Source organism: Silurus meridionalis, chromosome 1, assembly GCF_014805685.1.
Source record: "Silurus meridionalis isolate SWU-2019-XX chromosome 1, ASM1480568v1, whole genome shotgun sequence".
In the NCBI taxonomy this organism is placed as follows: Eukaryota; Metazoa; Chordata; class Actinopteri; order Siluriformes; family Siluridae; genus Silurus; species Silurus meridionalis.
The window spans coordinates 35,589,973-35,609,746 of record NC_060884.1 but is presented as its reverse complement, the minus strand read 5'-3'; the positions used below and the strand labels follow the sequence as shown (position 1 = coordinate 35,609,746).

The 19,774-nt window shown below is 44.0% G+C and overlaps 1 protein-coding gene across 1 annotated transcript in view; it reads right to left on the bottom strand.

Moving 5' to 3' along the window:
- Positions 1-8,525: 8,525 nt before the first annotated feature.
- smarcc2 (SWI/SNF related, matrix associated, actin dependent regulator of chromatin, subfamily c, member 2) overlaps positions 8,526-19,774 on the bottom strand; it is a 35,830-nt gene continuing 24,581 nt past the window's right edge. The window contains 7 exon segments of the mRNA XM_046858549.1: positions 8,526-10,234; positions 10,329-10,638; positions 10,941-11,075; positions 11,201-11,364; positions 11,487-11,607; positions 13,883-13,953; positions 15,848-16,009. Of these exon segments, the coding sequence (XP_046714505.1) occupies positions 10,173-10,234; positions 10,329-10,638; positions 10,941-11,075; positions 11,201-11,364; positions 11,487-11,607; positions 13,883-13,953; positions 15,848-16,009 (1,025 nt within the window). The 3' untranslated portion in view covers positions 8,526-10,172.

The window sequence follows — 19,774 nt, the reverse complement described above, 5'->3', positions numbered from 1 at the left end:
TATATTTACCTGTGCCCGTGTCCAGTTTTAAAGTGACGTCACTGCTGTTTACTTCCATGTGGGCTATCCACTCTTCTCCTGGGGTAATTTGTTCCTCTTCGATTGAGTCTACAAAGATTGTTGCTTCATCATCTTCATTGTCACTCCTCTTTTCTACTAGCTGTACTTTCTTCTTTGAATAACAGCATTTTGCGAAGTGATTTTTTCCTCCACAATTTCTGCAGTCTTTTCCAAAAGCTGGGCATTTTCTCGGTGCATGTTTATTTCCACACTTTCCACAACCTTTGCTTTCTTTACCTTGCATTTTCTTTTTTGAAGTTACTCTGTCTTTAGCACGTCGAACTGCATCCACTTCTGCTGTCTCTTTTTCCTCGCTAAAAGTCTTTAGCTGAGCCCTTGCGCTTTCTGAGGCCTGGCAAATTTGTATTGCCCTTTCTACAGTAAGGTCTGTCTCTTTTAACAATTGCATCCTCACTCTTTTATCTTGTACTCCAATCACTATCTGATCACGTATCATGGAGTCACACAATGTTCCGAAATTACATGACTGACTTTTCAATCTTAAATCCGTGACATACTGTTCGATGGATTCTGACTCTTTTTGTGGTCTGTTTCTGAAGACATACCTTTCATACGTCTCATTTTTCCTCAGTGTGCAATATAGCTCAAATTTCTCAATCACTGCATCATACTTGTCTTTTTCATCTTCCGTGAAGACAAACGTGTTATATACATCCAGCGTGCCACGTCCAGCCACTGTTAGCAGCAATGCTATCTTCCTTCGTTCATTTCCATCCAACCCAATAGCGAGAGCATAAAGTTCAAAACTTTGCCTGAAAGCTTTCCAGTTTTCATTTATATTACCCGTCAACTTTAATTCGTCCGGCGAACGGATGTAATTCATCATTGTTAATCTTTTATCCTGGTACCATGTATTGATGAGACTTACACACCGAGTATCACGTTCAGAACCCGTTTATTCACTGCTGCCGTTGTTACACACAGTCAGAACTTGACTGTATTGGTAGCATTACACTGCCCACTAGTGGCCGTCATATATAACATATGCATCTCAATACAAAACCCGCATCAACCATCGATTCCTAGCATCTTCCTTGCTAATGTACAGTCTCTTACAAATAAAATGGATGAGCTGCTGCTCCGGATATCATCACACAAACGGATTAAGGAATGTAATGTCTTAATTTTTCAGAAACATGGCTCAACAACAACATTCCCAGCAGCGCCATTGAGCTCGGGGGTCGCAGTGTTTTTCGGGCGGACAGGACGGCAGAGGACTCTGGTAAGCGCAGAGGTGGAGGTCTGTGCATTTATGTTAACAACTCATGGTGCATGGACTCTACTGTTACTGAAAGTCATTGCTCTGTTCATTTAGAGTATTTGATGATTAAGTGCAGACCCTTTTATTTACTGAGAGAATTCTCAGCCATTGTTGTGACTGCGGTGTACATTCCGCCGGATGCTAATGCTAAACTAGCTATGGAGGAACTGCACGCAGCTATCAGCAAACAGCAGTATGCACATCCTGAAGGAGCTATTGTTGTTGCTTGAGATTTCAACCACTCCAACCTGAAATCTGTTTTACCAAAATTTCACCGTAATGTCTCCTACTCTACCAGAGGGGACAAAACACTGGACCAGGTATACACAAACATACCTGGGGCATACACAGCCATTCCCCTCCCCCACTTGGGTCAGTCTGATCACCTCTCTTTGTTCATGCTACCCAAATACACACCACTGATCAAACGGGTGAAACCAGCTCTGAGGACAGTAAAGGTATGGCCAGATGGGGCCATTTCTTCTCTACAGCAACAGTTTCAGGATAATGACTGGAACATGTTTACTGGACTCTCACATGAACATGGACATTTACACATCATCTGTTTTTCACCAAATTAACACATGCATTCACAATGTCACTACTGTCAAACACGTGAAATGCTTTCCTAATCAGAAGCCATGGATGAACTCTGAAGTCCATCTCCTGTTAAAAGCAAGAGATGCTGCCTTTAAATCTGGCAGTGCAGAGGACTACAGGGCCAACCTGAAAAGGGGCATCAGAAAAGCAAAACTCACATTCAAACTCCAGATAGGAGAGCACTTCCACAACTCTGACCCCAGATGCATGTGGAAAGGCATCCAGACCATCACAGACTACAAACCTACAGCTCAACCAACCAGCAGTGCCTTCCAACCGGACGAGCTCAATCACTTTTTTGCTAGTTTTGACCAAAGCAAAGGACATTTTACAACAACCACGGACTCTTCTACAGCTTACAGCCCACTTTCACTCTCAACAACGGACGTCTATTCAGTGTTTAGCAGAGTGGATGCACGAAAGGCAGCTGGCCCGGATGGCATACCGGGACGTGTTCTCAGAGCATGCGCTGGACAACTGGCACAGGTTTTTACTGACATTTTCAACCTGTCATTGGCCCAAGCCACGGTTCCTACATGCCTGAAGACCACTGCTATCATACCAGTGCCTAAGCACTTAGCTGCTAAATGCCTGAATGACTTTCGCCCAGTTGCATTTACCCCTATCGCTATGAAGTGCTTTGAAAAACTGGTCCTGAATCATCTCACTCTGTGGGCCTACCACCTACACTGGACCCATACCAGTTTGCCTATCACCCGAACAGGTCAACAGAGGATGCAGTTTCCACAGCTCTTCATTCAGCTCTCACCCACCTGGATAAAAGCAACACCTACATCAGAATGCTGTTAATTGACTTTAGCTCTGCGTTCGATACAGTCCTCCCCACTGTACTGATCACTAAGCTCAGAGAACTGGGTATCTGCACCTCCACTTGCAGATGGATTCTGGACTTTCTCACCTAAATCTGTCAGGTTGGGAAACCAGGTATCCTCTACCCTCATTCTGAGCACTGGCATCCCGCAGGGCTGTGTTCTGAGCCCACTTCTCTACTCCCTGTTCACCCACGATTGTGCTCCTCTGTATATCTCCAACATCTTCATCAAGTATGCAGATGACACCACCGTGGTCAGCCAGATTGACAACAATGACGAATCGGCCTACAGGGAAGAGATCCATAATCTAGCAGCGTGGTGTGCCACCAACAACCTGACTCTCAATGCCACGAAGACCAAAGAGCTCATTGTGGACTTTTGGAAACCCAACAGCAGGAGACATCTACCTGTCAACATCGATGGAACTGAGGTAGAACGAGTCTCCAGCTTTAAGTTCCTGGAAGTTCACATCTCTGAGGATCTGACATGGCAGCTCCTGTACTTTTTGAGAAGTCTCAAGAAATCTCATCTGTCCCCGTGGATTTTAACGAGCTTCTACCGCTGCATCATTGAGAGCATCCTGACCAACTTCATCACTGTATGGTACGGAGGCTCTACTGTGAGTGAACGAAAAGCCCTGCATAGTGTGGTCTAAACCGCCCAACGCATCACTGGCACCAACTACCTGTAGACTGTTTATTCGACTTGCTAATTACTCTTCAATGCCATAGCCTTAAGAACCATTCCTGTACTTCCTAATGATGTCCACACATCTTTGCACTGTTACTGCCTTTATATTTATTCACTGTACATATGCTTCTTATTTATATATAGATATAGTCGACTGGTTATTTAGCTGCTAATTCTTAAATGCCATAATTTTTTAACCTTTACTTCTGCACATTACTCTTTAATGCCATCGCCTCAGAACCATTCCTGTACTCTAAATTGATGTCCACACGTCTCTGCACTGTTACTGACTTTATATTTATTCACTTTACATATGTTTACATATTTATCACTTGCTGTAAATATGCTACATGTTTATCTGCACTTTTGCACGACTGCTACATTTTGCACTTCTGGTAGATGCCAAACTGCATTTCGTTGCTGTGTACCTGTACTATGCAAAGACAATAAAGTTGTATCTATCTATCTATCTATCTATCTATCTATCTATCTATCTATCTATCTATCTATCTATCTATCATCTATCTATCTATCTATCTATCTATCTATCTATCTATCTATCTATCTATCTATCTATCTATCTATCTATCTATCTATCTATCTATCTATTTATTTATTTATTAGGGAGGAACCCAACCATTAGGGAGGCACAAGCCAGTGCACTGCCGGTCCCAAGCCCGGATAAATGTGGAGGTTTGTGTTATGAAGGACATCCAGCGTAAAACATGTGCCAAATCAACTATGCGGATCACATATAAGAATTTCATAGCGCATCGGTCGAGTCCTGATTGTGGAACTACTGCAGGAGTGATGAGGGAGACAGTTAGAAAGGTACTTGGTGTGACATCTGGAAATAGAAAGGAAGACAAAGAGACGTGGTGGTGGAATGAGGAAGTGCAGGAGAGCAGAAGGAGAAAGAGGTTGGAGAAACAGAATTGGGATCGACAGAGTGATGAGAAAAGTAGGCAGGAGAACAAGGAGATGCAGCAGCAGGTAAAGAGGGATGTGGCGAAAGCCAAGAAAAAGGCATATGAAGAGCTGTAGGAGAAGTTGGACAGTAAGAAAGGAGAAAAGGATTTGTAGTGGTTGTCCAGGCAGAGGGACCGAGCTGGGAAGGATGTGCTGCAAGTTAAAGCAATAAAGGATTGAGAGGGAAATGTGTTGACTAGTGAGGAGAGTGTGTTGAGAAGATGGAGGGAGTATTTTGAGCAGCTGATGAACGTGGAAAATGAGAGAGAGAGAAGGTTGGATGATGTGGAGATGTGAAGCAGGAAGTGGATAGGATTAGTAAGGAGTGAGAGCAGTGATTAAGAGGATGAAGAGTGGAAAGTCGGTTGGACCAGATGACATACCTGTAGAAGCGTGGAGATGTTTAGGAGAGTTGCAGTGGAGTTTTTAACCAGATTGTTCAACAAGCTTCTGGAAGGTGAGAAGATGCCTGAGGAATGGAGAAGGAGTGTGCTTGTACTGATCTTTAAGAATAAGGGAGATGTGCAGACCTGCAGTAACTACAGGGGAATTAAGTTGATCAGTCACACCATGAAGTTATGGGAAAGAGTAGTGGAAGCCAGGCTGAGAGAAGAGGTGACCATCTGTGAGCAGCAGTATGGTTTCATGCCGAGGAAGAGCAACATAGATGCATTATTTGCTTTGAGAATGTTGATGGAGAAGTATGGAGAAGGACAGAAGGAGTTGCATTGTGTGTTTGTGGATTAAGCGTATGACAGGGTGGAGAGAGGAGTTGTGGTATTGTATGATTAAGTCTGGTGTGTCAGAGAAGTATGTGAGGGTGGTGCAGGACATGTATGAGGACAGTGTGACAGCAGTGAAGTGTGCAGTAGGAACGTCAGACTGGTTCAAGGTGGAGGTTGGACTGCCTCAAGGATTAGCTCTGAGCCCTTTCCTGTTTGCAGTGGTGATGGACAGGTTGACGGACGAGGTCTGACAGGAGTCTCCATGGACTATGATGCTTGTGGATGATATTGTGATTTGTGGTGAGAGTAGTGAGCAGGTGGAGAAGATCCTGGAGAGGTAGAGGTACACACTGGAGAGAAGGGGAATGAAAGTTAGTACGAGTAAGACAGAGTACATGTTTGTGAATGAGAGGGGGGGCAGTGGAGTGGTGTGGTTGCAGGGAGAAGAGGTGGAGAAGGTAGAGGGGTTCAGGTACCTGGGGTCAACAGTGCAGAGTAATGGAGAGTGTGTTAGAGAAGTGAAGAAAAGAGTGCAGGCAGGGTGGAGTGGGTGGAGGTGAGTGATAGCAGGAGTGATTTGTGATAGAAGAGTATCTGTGAGAATGAAAGGAAAGTTTATAGGACTGTGGTGAGACCTGAGATGTTGTATGGATTAGAGACAGTGGCATTGAGTAAAAGACAAGAGGTGGAGCTGGAGGTAGCAGAGCTGAAGATGTTGAGATGTTCATTGGGAGTGACGACGATGAGCATGTAGGACGTTTTGGAGACAAGGTGAGGGAGGTGTGATTGAGATGGTTTGGACATGTGCAGAGGAGGGACATGGGGTATATCAGTAGGAGAATGCTGAGGATGGAGACACCAGGAAGGAGGAAAAGAGGAAGACCAAGGAGGAGGTTTATGGATGTGGTGAGGGAAGCATGCAGGTAGTTGGTGTGAAAGAGGCAGATGTAGAGGACAGGGGGGGATGGAGACGGATGATCTGCTGTGGCGCCCCTAATGGAAGCAGCCGAAAGAAGAAGAAGAAGAAGAGAGAATCAAAGCACTTTTGTACGTCGCTCTGGATAAGGGTGTCTGCCAAATGCCACAAATGTAAATGTAAAAGTAACAAAAGGTTTAGGAGCTCGGAAGCTAAATTTATGAATTAATTCATTAAAGCAAACTGAACAAAATGATACATGCAACACTAGTTTTCTCCCCCATTCTTCATACGCTGAACTCAAAGATCTTTTTCCATGTCCACAAAAGGCCTATTTCTCTTAATGTTCACCAAATCTGTCTAAATCTGTGAATGAGCACTTCTCCTTCACCCAGATCATCCATCCACCTCACAGGTGTGGCAGATCGAGATGCTGATTAGACAGCATGATTACTGCACAGGTGTGCTTTAGACTGGACACAATAAAAGACCAAAACGTGAGTATGTTTTACACTCATCAGTCATAATATTATGACCACCTGCCTCATATTGTGTTAGTCTGCTTTTTGCTACTAAAACAGTTCTGACCCATTGAGCATCAAAATCATGAACTTCTTCAGCAGTCTGAGCTACAGGAGATCATCTGTTGGATCGAACCACACGGACCAGCCTTCACTCCTCACGTGCATCAGACCAGCCTTCACTCCTCACGTGCATCAGACCAGCCTTCACTCCTCACGTGTATCAGTGATCCTCAGCCGCACTTGACCCTGTGCCCGGTTCACCACTGTTCCTTCGTTGGAGCACTAATAGATACTGACCACTGCAGACCAAGAACTGGAGATGCTCTGACCCAGACGTCTAGACATCTCAATTTATAAAACTCCTTAAATCCTTACGCCCATTTTTTCTGCTTCTAACATCAACTTTGAGAAACAAAATGTTCACCTGCTGCCTGATACATAAATACACCCACTAACAGGAGCCATGATGAAGATCATCAGTGTTCTTCACTTCACCACTCAGTGTTATAATGCCATAATGTTGCCTGATCGGTGTAAACCTTTGATCTCAGACAGACAGACAGACAGGGTTTGTACACACCCCGGTTTTGCAGTGAATTCTGCAGAAATGATCCAGAGGGTCCCAGCTTTATCACTGAACACACAGGAGAAGTAAAATTTGGATCAAAATGTCATTTTCTGAACACATTATAATGAGTACTGTTTAATTATAACAAGATAATTCTGTATTGGTGATGGACACGAATATTACTGCTGTCTACAAAAGTCACAATTATAAAAACAATTATTCAAAAAAGACTTCTGAAATATTTATTTATAGATTGAGTTTGGAGAACATTGAAGAGTAAATGAAACAGAACCTCCTACTCTGGTAACATGAACAGTGATTATAGAATTAGTAAAGGTAGAAAAAGAAGGAATTGTAGGTGAATGTGGGTTTAGATGTTTTTATTTTTTATTTCTTTTTATAAACTGTAAAGAAAGTGAAGTGTTTTATTTGAACTTTAGCTTTAAGGGCTCTTACTGTTACTGCCCTCTAGTGGGGGTTTGTGTGTTAGCAGAAGAGAGAAGTAATAAAGTAACTTTACTTTCACTCATTACATTTTTACACAAATATCTGTACTTTCTACTTCTTACATTTTAAATCAGACTCGTTACTTTAGTTTTAATCTATCTGGTGACATCGTCGATATTTTTCTTCTCACTGCGCCTGCTTCAGCACATCTCCTGTCTCTCACACCACAGACGTAGACTAGTTTCTGAAGCTGAGCAGGCAGAAGGCAGTAAGAAGTCTGGGGTTGGTGTGGATGAGACAGAGGGAGTCAGTGATGAGAACAGACACATTCCTGATCATCATCATCTTTTCTCTGCTTGTGTTCTACATGGTGGATCTTCAGACTGCAAACATTCATTAGAGAACAACATTTTAATTCTTTTATATTCATATATTAATATGACGTGAGGTTCAGTTCCAGCGTGACACTAAAACGGGTAGTAAATCACTAGTTTTTACTGAAGAACATCTCAGAGCACAAACTTCTTCACTTTCACTTGAGTAAAAAAAGTGCAGTCAGAACTTCAACTTTCACCAGAATCTTTTAACACATCAGTATCTGCACTTCTACTGAGTGAAGGAGGTGTGAACTTTAATCACCTCTGCTGTTAGTGCAGTTCACTACAACCCTGTTTCACCACTCACTGTTCTCTCTCTCACACACACACACACACACACACACACACACACACACACACACACACACTAGAGCAGAGATTTAACTACAGTACACTTTTTCACTCTTCCATTTCCATCGTGATCTAATTGTATTATTTTTATCCCCAATTTTTTTATTCAGTTTTCTTTTGTTCTCACAGTATCAACTTCATGGACACACACATTTTTTGAAATAACTGTACAACATGCTGCTGTTGTCATTGATGACATTTTATTGATGTTTGAATGTATTTAGTGAAATTAAAGTGAGATGTTTCTAGAGCAGTCTGTTGATCAGTACAGACCGGAGCTCTGACACACAACTGCTCACCTTCACCAACACAAACATCCTGAATAGAAAAACACCACACATACACCCTGCTTCAGAAAACACTAGTGTCTCACAACCAAAATAAGTGTGTGTGTGTGTGTGTGTGTGTGTGTTATGCATGCATGTAAACTATTGTAATGTGTGAGTCTAAAACACACAACACAAGATAAACACAATTAAAATGTATCTCGCCTCACACACACACACACACACACACACACACACACACACACACACACACATAGGTTGAGTGTTAGGGCGTAACACGACGTTCACACGGACGAATCAGTGACACAAATTTGTTATATGTGTAAATAATACTAGCAACAGTTCATGATAAAATAATGAAAAATATAAAAATACAAAAATATGAAGATACACAACCCCATGAGTGTCGGCGTAACTTCACCATCGCACACTGTACTGCTCAAATCCTCACATTCCTTCATTTAACTTCATACTTCATGTACTCACTCACACACACACACACACACACTCGCGCACACACGCACACACACACACGCACACACACACATATATATATGTAGGAGTGTTTGTTGTTTTCTTTCTTTTTTCATTTAGCAGACATATTTAACATTGGATGAAAACTAACACTACTGTGGTCTCTGCCATGCCCTTGCTGTCGCTATAGCAACGGCTGTGGCTCTTCAGTCCAAATGAAATGAGATGTAGTCAATGGTGAAATCTGAATTAAACCAGAATTTAGGAAACAAATTAGATCGAGTACAAACACTGAAATAACACATCTGCCTATAGACACCCGAGACTAGAAACGAAAGACAACGGGGAAGTGAAGGGTAGAGGAAAGGAGGAGGAACTTTAGAGGAACTGATGAAGATAAAGTGATGTCACTGGTACTTGCAGTGGAACGGTTTTACAGTACACGATGTTCATTTACAGTCAATGAACCAAAGTCTCAGGCTTTAACACTGTTCTGTCCATCAGTAATTCATCATGCTAATAATTCATACATAAAAATATTAAAAATAAAACATAAAAAGAGTCGAATGAATCGCAACAGATGAAGCGACTAATCCCAGAGCTCTCAGCTCACACTGTCAATCACACCAACACCACCACAGAGATCCTGTCCTAATCAACAGCCTTTATCCACTCAGTCCAAAAACCCAGGAGACTTTTACTAAAATCATGTGTTTAAGTGCTTCACCCTTCTGCTTCTCCCAAACACCAACATGCAGCTTCTCATTACTCCTCCTCCTGTGAGAAGCTGAAGTAGCTACAATAAGGTGGTGTAAGATCTCCAGGGTTCTGTAGGTCAAACACTGGATCAGTAATTACACACAAACTCACTTAACACTGTTTTCATGGTATAGAGAATAGAGTATAGAATACGCAATATAGAATTAGTGTTGAAGTCGGATTTGTGCTTCAAACAGTTTCAATCCAAATGTTTAAAAGTCTCCCAAAAAACCCAAAACTTCAGAACACTCATTCTCATAATCCCTCAAATCCTGTGTGTGTGTGTGTGTGTGTGTGTGTGTGTGTGTGTTCACTGTGCAGGGGTCACTGGGCCGGAGGGATGGAGGGAATCTCCTGTCAATGTGCTGGAGTCTGAGAGGAACATAAAGAGAGAAGAGAAAACATCAAACATCACACAATGTTTCTGTGTGTGTGTGTGTGTGTGTGTGTGCGTGCGTGCGCTCACCGTGCACTGCTCCAGGCTGTGTGTTGCTGGGGGAGGAGCCATGAGAGGCAGAGGTGGGTGGAGCTTCACTGGGGGTGTTTGTAGAGGCAGCCGGGGCGAGGCTGGGCACCGGGGGCGGGGCACTGGCACTAGGAGCTGATTGGTGGGGGATGGGTGGGGCAGTGCCAGGCTGGTTGCCAGGTGGGTTGCTATGGTGCTGGTGTTGTATCTGCTGGAAGTGCTGCTGGCGTGCTCTCATCTCCGCATACTTTAACTGCTCCATGTGGAACGCCTGACGATCAGCCAGGAGCTGCTGCCTCTGATACTCCAACTACACACACACACACACACACATTACACACATTACACACACACACACACACACACACACACACACATTACACACGTCCTAAATCTACAGTGTGTCTGTTTTTTTTTTTTACGTAGGTTCTACCACAGCAGAAGTTAAGGATTATTGGAGGCGAAGCTTGTGTTCTTCAGCAGTTTGCACAGGGACCATGTCAGGAACTTTAAAGTTCATCTTAAGGGCAGTTCAGGAACTTTTTAAAACTTAAACAGAACCTCATTGAGAACTAAAGTGCCTGACATCCCACATTACCCATAATGCCTCACCGCCTCTCTCTCTCGGTCCATGATGGTCTCCAGCTCCTCAAAGTGCCTCAGTTTGATTTCCAGCTTCTTCATCTGAGTCTCAACCAGTAGAGCAACTAGAGACTTGATCTTCCTCTCCTCCACTGCAGCCAGGTGCTACACACACACACACACACACACACAATCAGTTATTCACCATCAAAATCATACTTGGTTCTTTTATAAAACAACACACACACACACACACACACACACACACACACACACACACACACACACACCTTGGCTTTAACAGCGGCAGCGGCGAGTGCAGAGGCAGCAGCCGTGGCCAGATTCCCCTCACCAACATCTTTCTCCACCTTCGCTTTCCTCTCTCCATCACTATCTCCTTCCTTCTGCCCATCCTCTGATCCATCTTTCCCTTCTTTCTCCTTCTCGACATCACCTGGAGGAGAGAGAACAAATAGAGAGGGAGAGCTGCTCTTACTCCAGGTTCTGATTAAGATGAAACTCTGGGTTTTGATGGAGATGTTCTCCAACTCTCAGGTTCTCCATTTTAAAAGGTACCTGTTTCTGAGTCTATCTTTTCTGCCTCTCGCTCCGTCTCTCCCTCTTTTCCTCCTTCTTCTTCTTTTTTCCCGTTCTCAGCCTGCTTTTCTTCCTCCTCGCTCGCTCCATCTTTACCCTCCTACACACACACACACACACACACACACACACACACACACACACACACACACAGAGTTAGAACAGTGTACAGCCAACATGCTGATGTAACAAACACTTCATTACTTCACTTCAACACTTCACATCCTCACATCTACTGAGGAATAACATTTATGAAATGTATCAGTCAGGATTTCGGCCTCATCATAGCACAGAGACGGCGCTAGTTAAGGTGGTAAATGACTGTTATTGGCCTCTGATCAGGGTTTTATCTCTTTACTTGTTTTGCTCGACCTTAGTGCAGATTTTCACACCATCGATCATCTCCTGCTTGCTGGACTGGAGAACGTTGTTGGAATAAAGGGAACAGCTCTCTCTTGGCTCAGGTCTTATGTGACTGATCGATATCAGTTTGTTGATGTAAATGGTGAGTTCTCCACACTCTCTGAGGTAAAGTTTGGTGTTCCGCAAGGATCAGTTTTAGGCCCTCTGCTTTTCTCTTTATATCTGCTGCCTCTGGGTGAAATTATTCATAAACATGGGATTTGCTTCCATTGCTATGCTGATGATACACAGCTGTATATTTCAGCTAAGCCAGATGAGAGAGATCAGCTTAACAATGTTGAGGAGTGTGTAAAGGACATTAGACAGTGGATGCTTAATAACTTTCTTCTGCTCAACTCAGATAAGACGGAAGTACTTTTACTAGGACCACATGCAGCTAGAAGTAAACTTTCTGATTACGTAGCATCTCTGGATGGTGTTTCTGTCTCAGTGTGTACAGCAGTTAAAGACCTTGATGTGATTATTGACCCGAGTCTTTCCTTTAAGGCTCACGTGAATATCACCAGGATCTCCTTCTTTCACCTTAGAAATATTGCTAAAATTAGAAATATGATGTCGTTACAGGATGCAGAAAAACTAGTAGATGCTTTTGTAACATCTAGATTAGACTACTGTAACGCTTTACTGTCTGGGTGTTGGAGTAAGTGCAGAAATAAGCTTCAGTTAGTTCAGAATGCAGCAGCAAGAGTCCTCACTAGATCTAGAAAATATGATCACATCACCCTGTTTTAATCATCTACACTGCTCCCAATTACATCTCACACTGATTATAAAATACTACTACTGACGTATAAAGCACTTAACGCTCTCACGCCGCAGTATCTGAGTGAACTTCTGTACCAGTATGATCCTCCACACCTACTTAGATCAAAAGGTGCAGGCTGTTTGTTGGTACCTCAAATAATGAAGACTCCAGCAGGGGGCAGATGTTTCTCTTATAAACCCCACAGTTATGGAACAGCCTTCCAATCAGTGTTCGGGACTCAGACACAGTCTCAGTGTTCAAGTCGAGGCTGAACACATATTTATTTAGTGGAGTATTTAGTCAGTAGGTGTTTGTGAGGTAAAGGAGCAGATCTGGAGGGATCATGGATATGGAGTGTTTGGTGAACTGGGATATTTGGATGTTGTCGTCCCCTCACATTCACACGTTCACTCAGGTTTGTTGATGGTGGTGTGGTGGGTCGTCTCTTATCCCAGAGATCCTCATGTCTGTGTTTCCTTCTGCTTCTCCCTTTAGTTCTGCTGCTACAGTGAATCTCACCAGAGTCCAAACTGCACAGTGACATTAACTTTCATACAACAATCAGGAGACTTAATAATCCATATCCTTCTCTTCCTGTCACCCTCTTCTCTCTCTCTCTTCTCTCTCTCTCTCTCTCTCTCTCTCTCTGTCGAGTTAAACATGCTCCTGGGGCTCCAGTGACACTGTTCCTGCTCCTCTCCCCTCCGTTGATCTTCCCACTTCGTCCAGGTCTGCCCCTGGATAGTGTTCTCTTCGACTGGCGGTCACTTTGTGCAGCTGGGGACGGTTTCTCATCAACGCCTTGGGTGGTTCCATGAAATTCTAAAGTAAGAACAGGAGCTTTGAGGATTTGGACTGTAGTTAATATCAACAGTCTGCTACAGTGACTCAGGACTACAGTTTGCTCTGATCTCCATCACTCCATCACGTTTATCTGTAATAAATGGACATTCGGTGGAACCCAGATTGGGATAAGGTTCCCTCTTGAGTCTGGTTCCTCTCAAGGTTTCTTCCTTCTGCATCTTAGGGAGTTTTTCCTTCACCACAGTCTCCACTGACTTGTTCATCAGAGACAAACTTACACTTATAAACAATATCTTTATTTTAATCCCCACATTATCTGTGTAATGCTGCTCTGAGACAATGTTCATTATTAAAAGCTCAAAACAAATAAACATGAAATGAATTGAAATAAACACTTCATTACCTTGCTGCTGTCTCTCTTGTCCTCTGTGTTTTGAGTGTCACTACTCTTGCTCTCATCACTGCTCTCCTCTGCTACACACACACACACACACACACACACACACACACACACACACACACACACACACACACACGTTCCTGCTTAGTATAATTAAATAGAATGGAGTTTTATGTGATCTTGTATTGAGTTGTGCAGAACTAACAGCGGTATTAAGGTGGGAAAGTTCCTCGTAATCAGAGTCGGGTTACGCAGGTACAGAAGTTCATCAACAGTTCCCGTGTGTTTTTCAGAATACCTACTGCTGAAAGTTCTGAAAGTCTGTGTGTCTTCGTGTTTCCGGTCATCCGTCAGACACCAGTGCTGGACTTCTCACTCACATTGATCGTTTTTTAGACAAACTCTGCCTCCGCATGTGTAACTCTCAACTAATTCCTGAATAAAGCGGAAGTCTGCAGCGCTCTGAGTAACTGATGTGATTAACATCTACAGTGTACTTTACTCCACTGGCCCACGATGTGTTACCATAGCGACGCTGTTACCACAGAGTCCTGCCTGATTACTGACTGTAGTATTGGGACACATGACTTTTCCAGCCATATGTGGTTCTTTCCCAAACTGTTATCGCAAAGCTCAAGGCACACTATTGTATCTGACGTCTATGTATGCAGGAGCAGGAAATCTTCCCTTCGCTTGAACTTGGAGAACCAAACCTGTTTCAGTGTGACCAGAGGTGGGAAGTAATGAAGAACAAATACTCTGTTACTGTACTTAAGCCCGTAATCTGGAGAGAAAATGGAGGAAAACTAAATTGGAGGTATTTAGAATCGCGTATAAAGACAGTTTGCTCAGCTACAGACAGGCGCTAAAAGCTGCTAGAGCTGAACATCTGAGCAAACTCATAGAAAACAACAAACACAATCCCAGGTTCCTTTTCAGTACAGTAGCTAAACTAACTACAAATCAGGGATCTGAAAAATGTGTTCCATCACAGTTTAGTAGTGAAGAATTTCTTCACTGAAAAAATTGAAAGTATCATCAACATGTCAGTTAGATCCCATTCCAACTAAACTACTGAAGGAAGTGTTACATACAGCTGGTGAGCCTCTTCTCAATATTATTAACTCCTCACTATCTTTAGGTCACGTCCCTAAACCCCTCAAGTTAGCAGTTATTAAGCCCCTCATTAAGAAACCTCATTTGGATCCAAACACACACTGTGATGATCTCAGATGTTTAGCTATTTTATGAGTTGCTTCTTAATTATTTAGATTAAATTTTTATTAAAAATTACTTCTTTTATTTTTAAATCAGACTCGTTACTTCATGATGAAAATGTTTTTTCTCATTCTGCAACGTTTTCAGTCCATCAACCTGTTTCTTATCATTGCATGGCTTTTTTAACCTACCACTGGTAACTCGTTTCCTGGCTTTCACAGACATATTTGTTCAGCATGTCCCTCATTACGTCATTCACCAGAGCCTGGACCACCGCTGGTGCATTTGTAAGACCAAACAGTATTCCCAGGTACTCACAGTGACCAGACGGGGTGTTGATCGCTATCTTTCATGCATCTCCTTCTCGAATGCGGACCAGATGTTAGGCATTCCTAAAATCCAGCTTTGTATAAATAGAAGCACCTTAGAGCTGTTCGAATGGCGTATCCTTTAGGGGAAGCGGGCAACGTTCATGATCGCTATAGAGTTAAGCTAAAGAGGTAGTCAATACAGCATTACCCCTATGCAGTAGAGATGAAGAACCCAGGAGCGGCACCAAAGTCTGGGAACCCGAGAGGGATGAAAACTTCCTCACCTCACCTACATCACTACCTGTCTTTATTAACACCCTTGTAGCTGAATGAATCTCCACAAAATTTAGTGGAACATCTTTCTAGAAGAGTGGAGATTATTTTAACAGCAGACAGAGACTACATGGGAATCTTATGGCTAGGTGTCCATGTGTGTTACCAGGCTTATCAGTGTCCTCCAGTCCGGTTCCGGCGATGCCGCTGCCCTCCAGGCCGTACAGTGGATCCGGTCTGCCGCTAACCCGGGCCGCTTCCTCCACACGCCGCACGTGAGCTTCCACCAGAGCCGCTGGTACCTCCTCCTTCATCCTGGAGAACTCCTCTGTACACACACACATACAAGAGTCAAGTCAAGAAGCTTTTTATTATCATTTCAACTATATATAGCTGACCCAGTACACAGTGAAATAAAACAACGTTCCTCCAAAACCCTGATACATAAAAACAACAATCACAGAAACAGAAAACACAGGATTAAGGACTAGGAAGTGTCCTCGCCACATAAAGTGCATGTGTGCAACCTGGTGCAAACAGTGCAAAGACAACACAAGACAGTACAAAGACAATACACAGAACACAAAATAGCTCCGCCAGTAAATGTGTCGTAACGAGACCGTGAACAGTAGCAAAAATGTAAACAAAATAATGTAAACAAAATATTGTGCAAAAGAGCAAATAGCAGCAATCCAGGAAGATGTGCAAAAACAGCATGTAAACAGTTTATGGTAATGAAGTGATGTAATGTGGGTGGTACTGAATTCATGGGTGTGTAAAGTGAGTACGAGTGTGTGTTGAGTCCAGATTGTATAGATCAGTCACACATTTTTGTGTGTGTGTGAGGTGTGTGTGTGTGGGTGTGTGTGAGGGGTGTGTGTAGTCGTCCACAATGCTGTCTGCTTTGCAGATGCAGCGTGTGGTGTAAATGTCCATGATAGAGGGGAGAGAGACTCTGATGATCTTCTCAGCGGTCCTACTATCCTCTGTAGGGTCGTGCGATCCAAGATGGTGCAGTTCCCAAACCAGGCAGTGATGCAGCTGCTCAGGATGCTCTGAATGGTCCCTCTGTAGAACATGTTCAGGATGGGGGGAGGGAAATGGGCTTTCCTCAGGCTTCTCAGGAAGTAGAGATGCTGCTGGGCTTTCTTGGTGATGGAGCTAGTGTTCAGTGACCAGGTAAGATTATCCACCAAGTGAACACCAAGGAATTTGGTGCTCTTTACGATCTCCACGGAGGATGCATCGATGTTCAGTGAAAAATTGTCACTCTGTGTTCTCCTGAAGTCAACAACCATCTCTTTAGTTTTGTCAATGTTCAGAGACTGTTGTTGGCTCCACACCAAGGCTGTTAACCATTGCACCTCCTCTCTGTATAATGACTCATCGTTCTTGCTGATGAGACCCACCACGGTCGTGTCATCGGCAGCATAACGATGTGGTTCGAGCTGTGCATTGCTACACAGTCGTAATTTAGCAGAGTAACCAGCAGTGGACTGAGCACACAGCCCTGAGGGGCTCCAGTGCTCAGTGTGGTGGTGCTGGGGATGTTGTTTCTGATCCGGACTGACTGAGGTCTCCCAGTAAGGAAGTCCAGGATCCAGTTACAAAGGGAGGCATTCAGGCCCAGTAGGTTCAGCTTCTCAATCAGGTGCTGAGGGATGATTGTGTTGAATGCTGAGCTGAAGTCTATGAACATCATCCGTACATAAGAGTCCTTGTTGTCTAGGTGGGTGAGAGCCAGATGAAGGGTTGTAGAGATGGCATCGTCCGTGGAGCGGTTTGGACGATACGCAAACTGCATGGGGTTCAGTGCGGGTGGAAGCTGGGTCTTGATGTGCCTCATGACGAGCCTCTTGAAGCACTTCATCACAATGGGTGTGAGTGCAACGGGACGATAGTCATTGAGACAGGAGACTGTAGACTTCTTAGGCACGGGAACAATGATCGTCATCTTGAGGCACGTGGGAACAATGGCGCTGTTCAGGGAGATGTTTAAGATGTCAAGTCAAGTCAAGTCAAGTGGCTTTTATTGTCATTTTTACTATACACAGTGGTACACAGTACACAGTAAAACGAAACAACGTTCCTCCGAACCCTGGTGCTACACAAAACAACAAAACAACATAAAGTGCATCGAGTGCAGCCTGGTGCAAACAGTGCAAACAAAAGAACAGTACAGACAGACAGAGTGCAGACAGACAACACAAGACAAGACAAAAGACAAAAACCAAGTATAGCGCCGACTAGTAAACCTACTGTATACTTACATATACAGTACTGTGTGAGGAGAATGTAAAACTATACCCAGGAGAAAATACAAACAGATAGAGCAATGTAGTGCAAAAAAACAGCAGCAAGGAGGTGCAAAGACAGCATGTAAACATTATACTGTAGTATAAAAGGTGCAAAAACAGCATGTAAACATTGTACTGAATATAAACATTGTACTGAATATAGTATAAATAATAATAAATATATAAATGGTGATGGAGTGGATCGAGATGAGTGATGAATGTGTTTAGTCCAGGTTGTACAGTTCAGTTCAGTAACAGTAACACACAGTGTGTGTGTGTGTGTGTGTGTGTAAGTGAGTGTGTGTGAGTGTGTGAGTTCTGTTCAGTTCTGTGTGTTGAGAAGCCTGATGGCTTGTGGGAAGAAACTGTTACACAGTCTTGTTGTGACGGCCCGAATGCTTCGGAACCGTTTTCCTGATGGTAGGAGGGTGAAGTATGCGTGTGACGGGTGTGTGTGATCGTCCACAATGCTGTGTGCTTTGCGGATGCAGCGTGTGGTGTAAATGTCCATGATAGAGGGAGAGAGACTCGATGATCTTCTCAGCTGTCCTCACTATCCTCTGTAGGGTCTTGCGATCCGAGACGGTGCAATTCCCAAACCAGGCAGTGATGCAGCTGCTCAGAATGCTCTCAATGGTCCCTCTGTAGAACATGGACAGGATGGGGGGAGGGAGGTGGGCTTTCCTCAGCCTTCTCAGAAAGTATAGACGCTGCTGGGCTTTCTTGGTGATGGAGCTGGTGTTAAGTGACCAGGTGAGGTTGTCCGCCAGATGAACACCAAGGAATTTGGTGTTTTGACGATCTCCACAGAGGATCCATCGATAATCAGTGGAGATTGGTCGCTCTGAGCTCTCCTGAAGTCCACAACCATCTCTTTCGTTTTGTCCACGTTCAGAGACAGGTTGTTTGCTCCACACCAGGCAGTTAACCGTTTCACCTCTTCTCTATATGCTGACTCATCGCTCCTGCTGATTAGACCCACCACGGTCGTGTCATCAGCGAACTTGATGATATGATTTGAGCTGTGCGTTGGTGCACAGTCGTGAGTCAGCAGAGTGAACAGCAGTGGACTGAGCACACAGCCTGAGGGGCTCCAGTGCTCAGTGTGGTGGTGCTGGAGATGCTGTTCCCGATCCGGACTGCCTGAGGTCTCCCAGTCAGGAAATCCAGGATCCAGTTGCAGAGAGAGGTGTTCAGGCCCAGAAGGTTCAGCTTCTCGATCAGGTGCTGAGGAATGATTGTGTTGAATGCTGAGCTGAAATCAATGAACAGCATTCGTACATATGAGTCCTTGTTATCCAGGTGGGTGAGGGCCAGATGAAGGGTTGTGGAGATGGCATCGTCCGTGGAACGGTTTGGACGATACGCAAACTGCATTGGGTCCAGGGAGGGTGGAAGCTGTGTCTTGATGTGCCTCATGACAAGCCTCTCGAAGCACTTCATCACGATGGGAGTGAGCGCGACGGGACGATAGTCATTGAGGCAGGAGACAGTCGATTTCTTTGGCACAGGAACGATAGTCGTTGTCTTGAGGCACGTGGGAACAACGTTACTGCTCAGGGAGATGTTGAAGATGTCAGTGAAGACATCTGCTAGTTGTTCTGCACATTCTCTGAGCACTCTGCCAGGAATGTTGTCAGGTCCAGCAGCCTTCCGTGGGTTAACTCTGCATAGAGTTTTCCTCACTTCAGCTGTGGTTAGACAGAGCACCTGGTCAGTGGGAGGAGGGATGGTCTTCCTCGCCACCACGTTGTTCTGTACCTCAAACCGGGCGTAGAAGTCGTTCAGCGCATCTG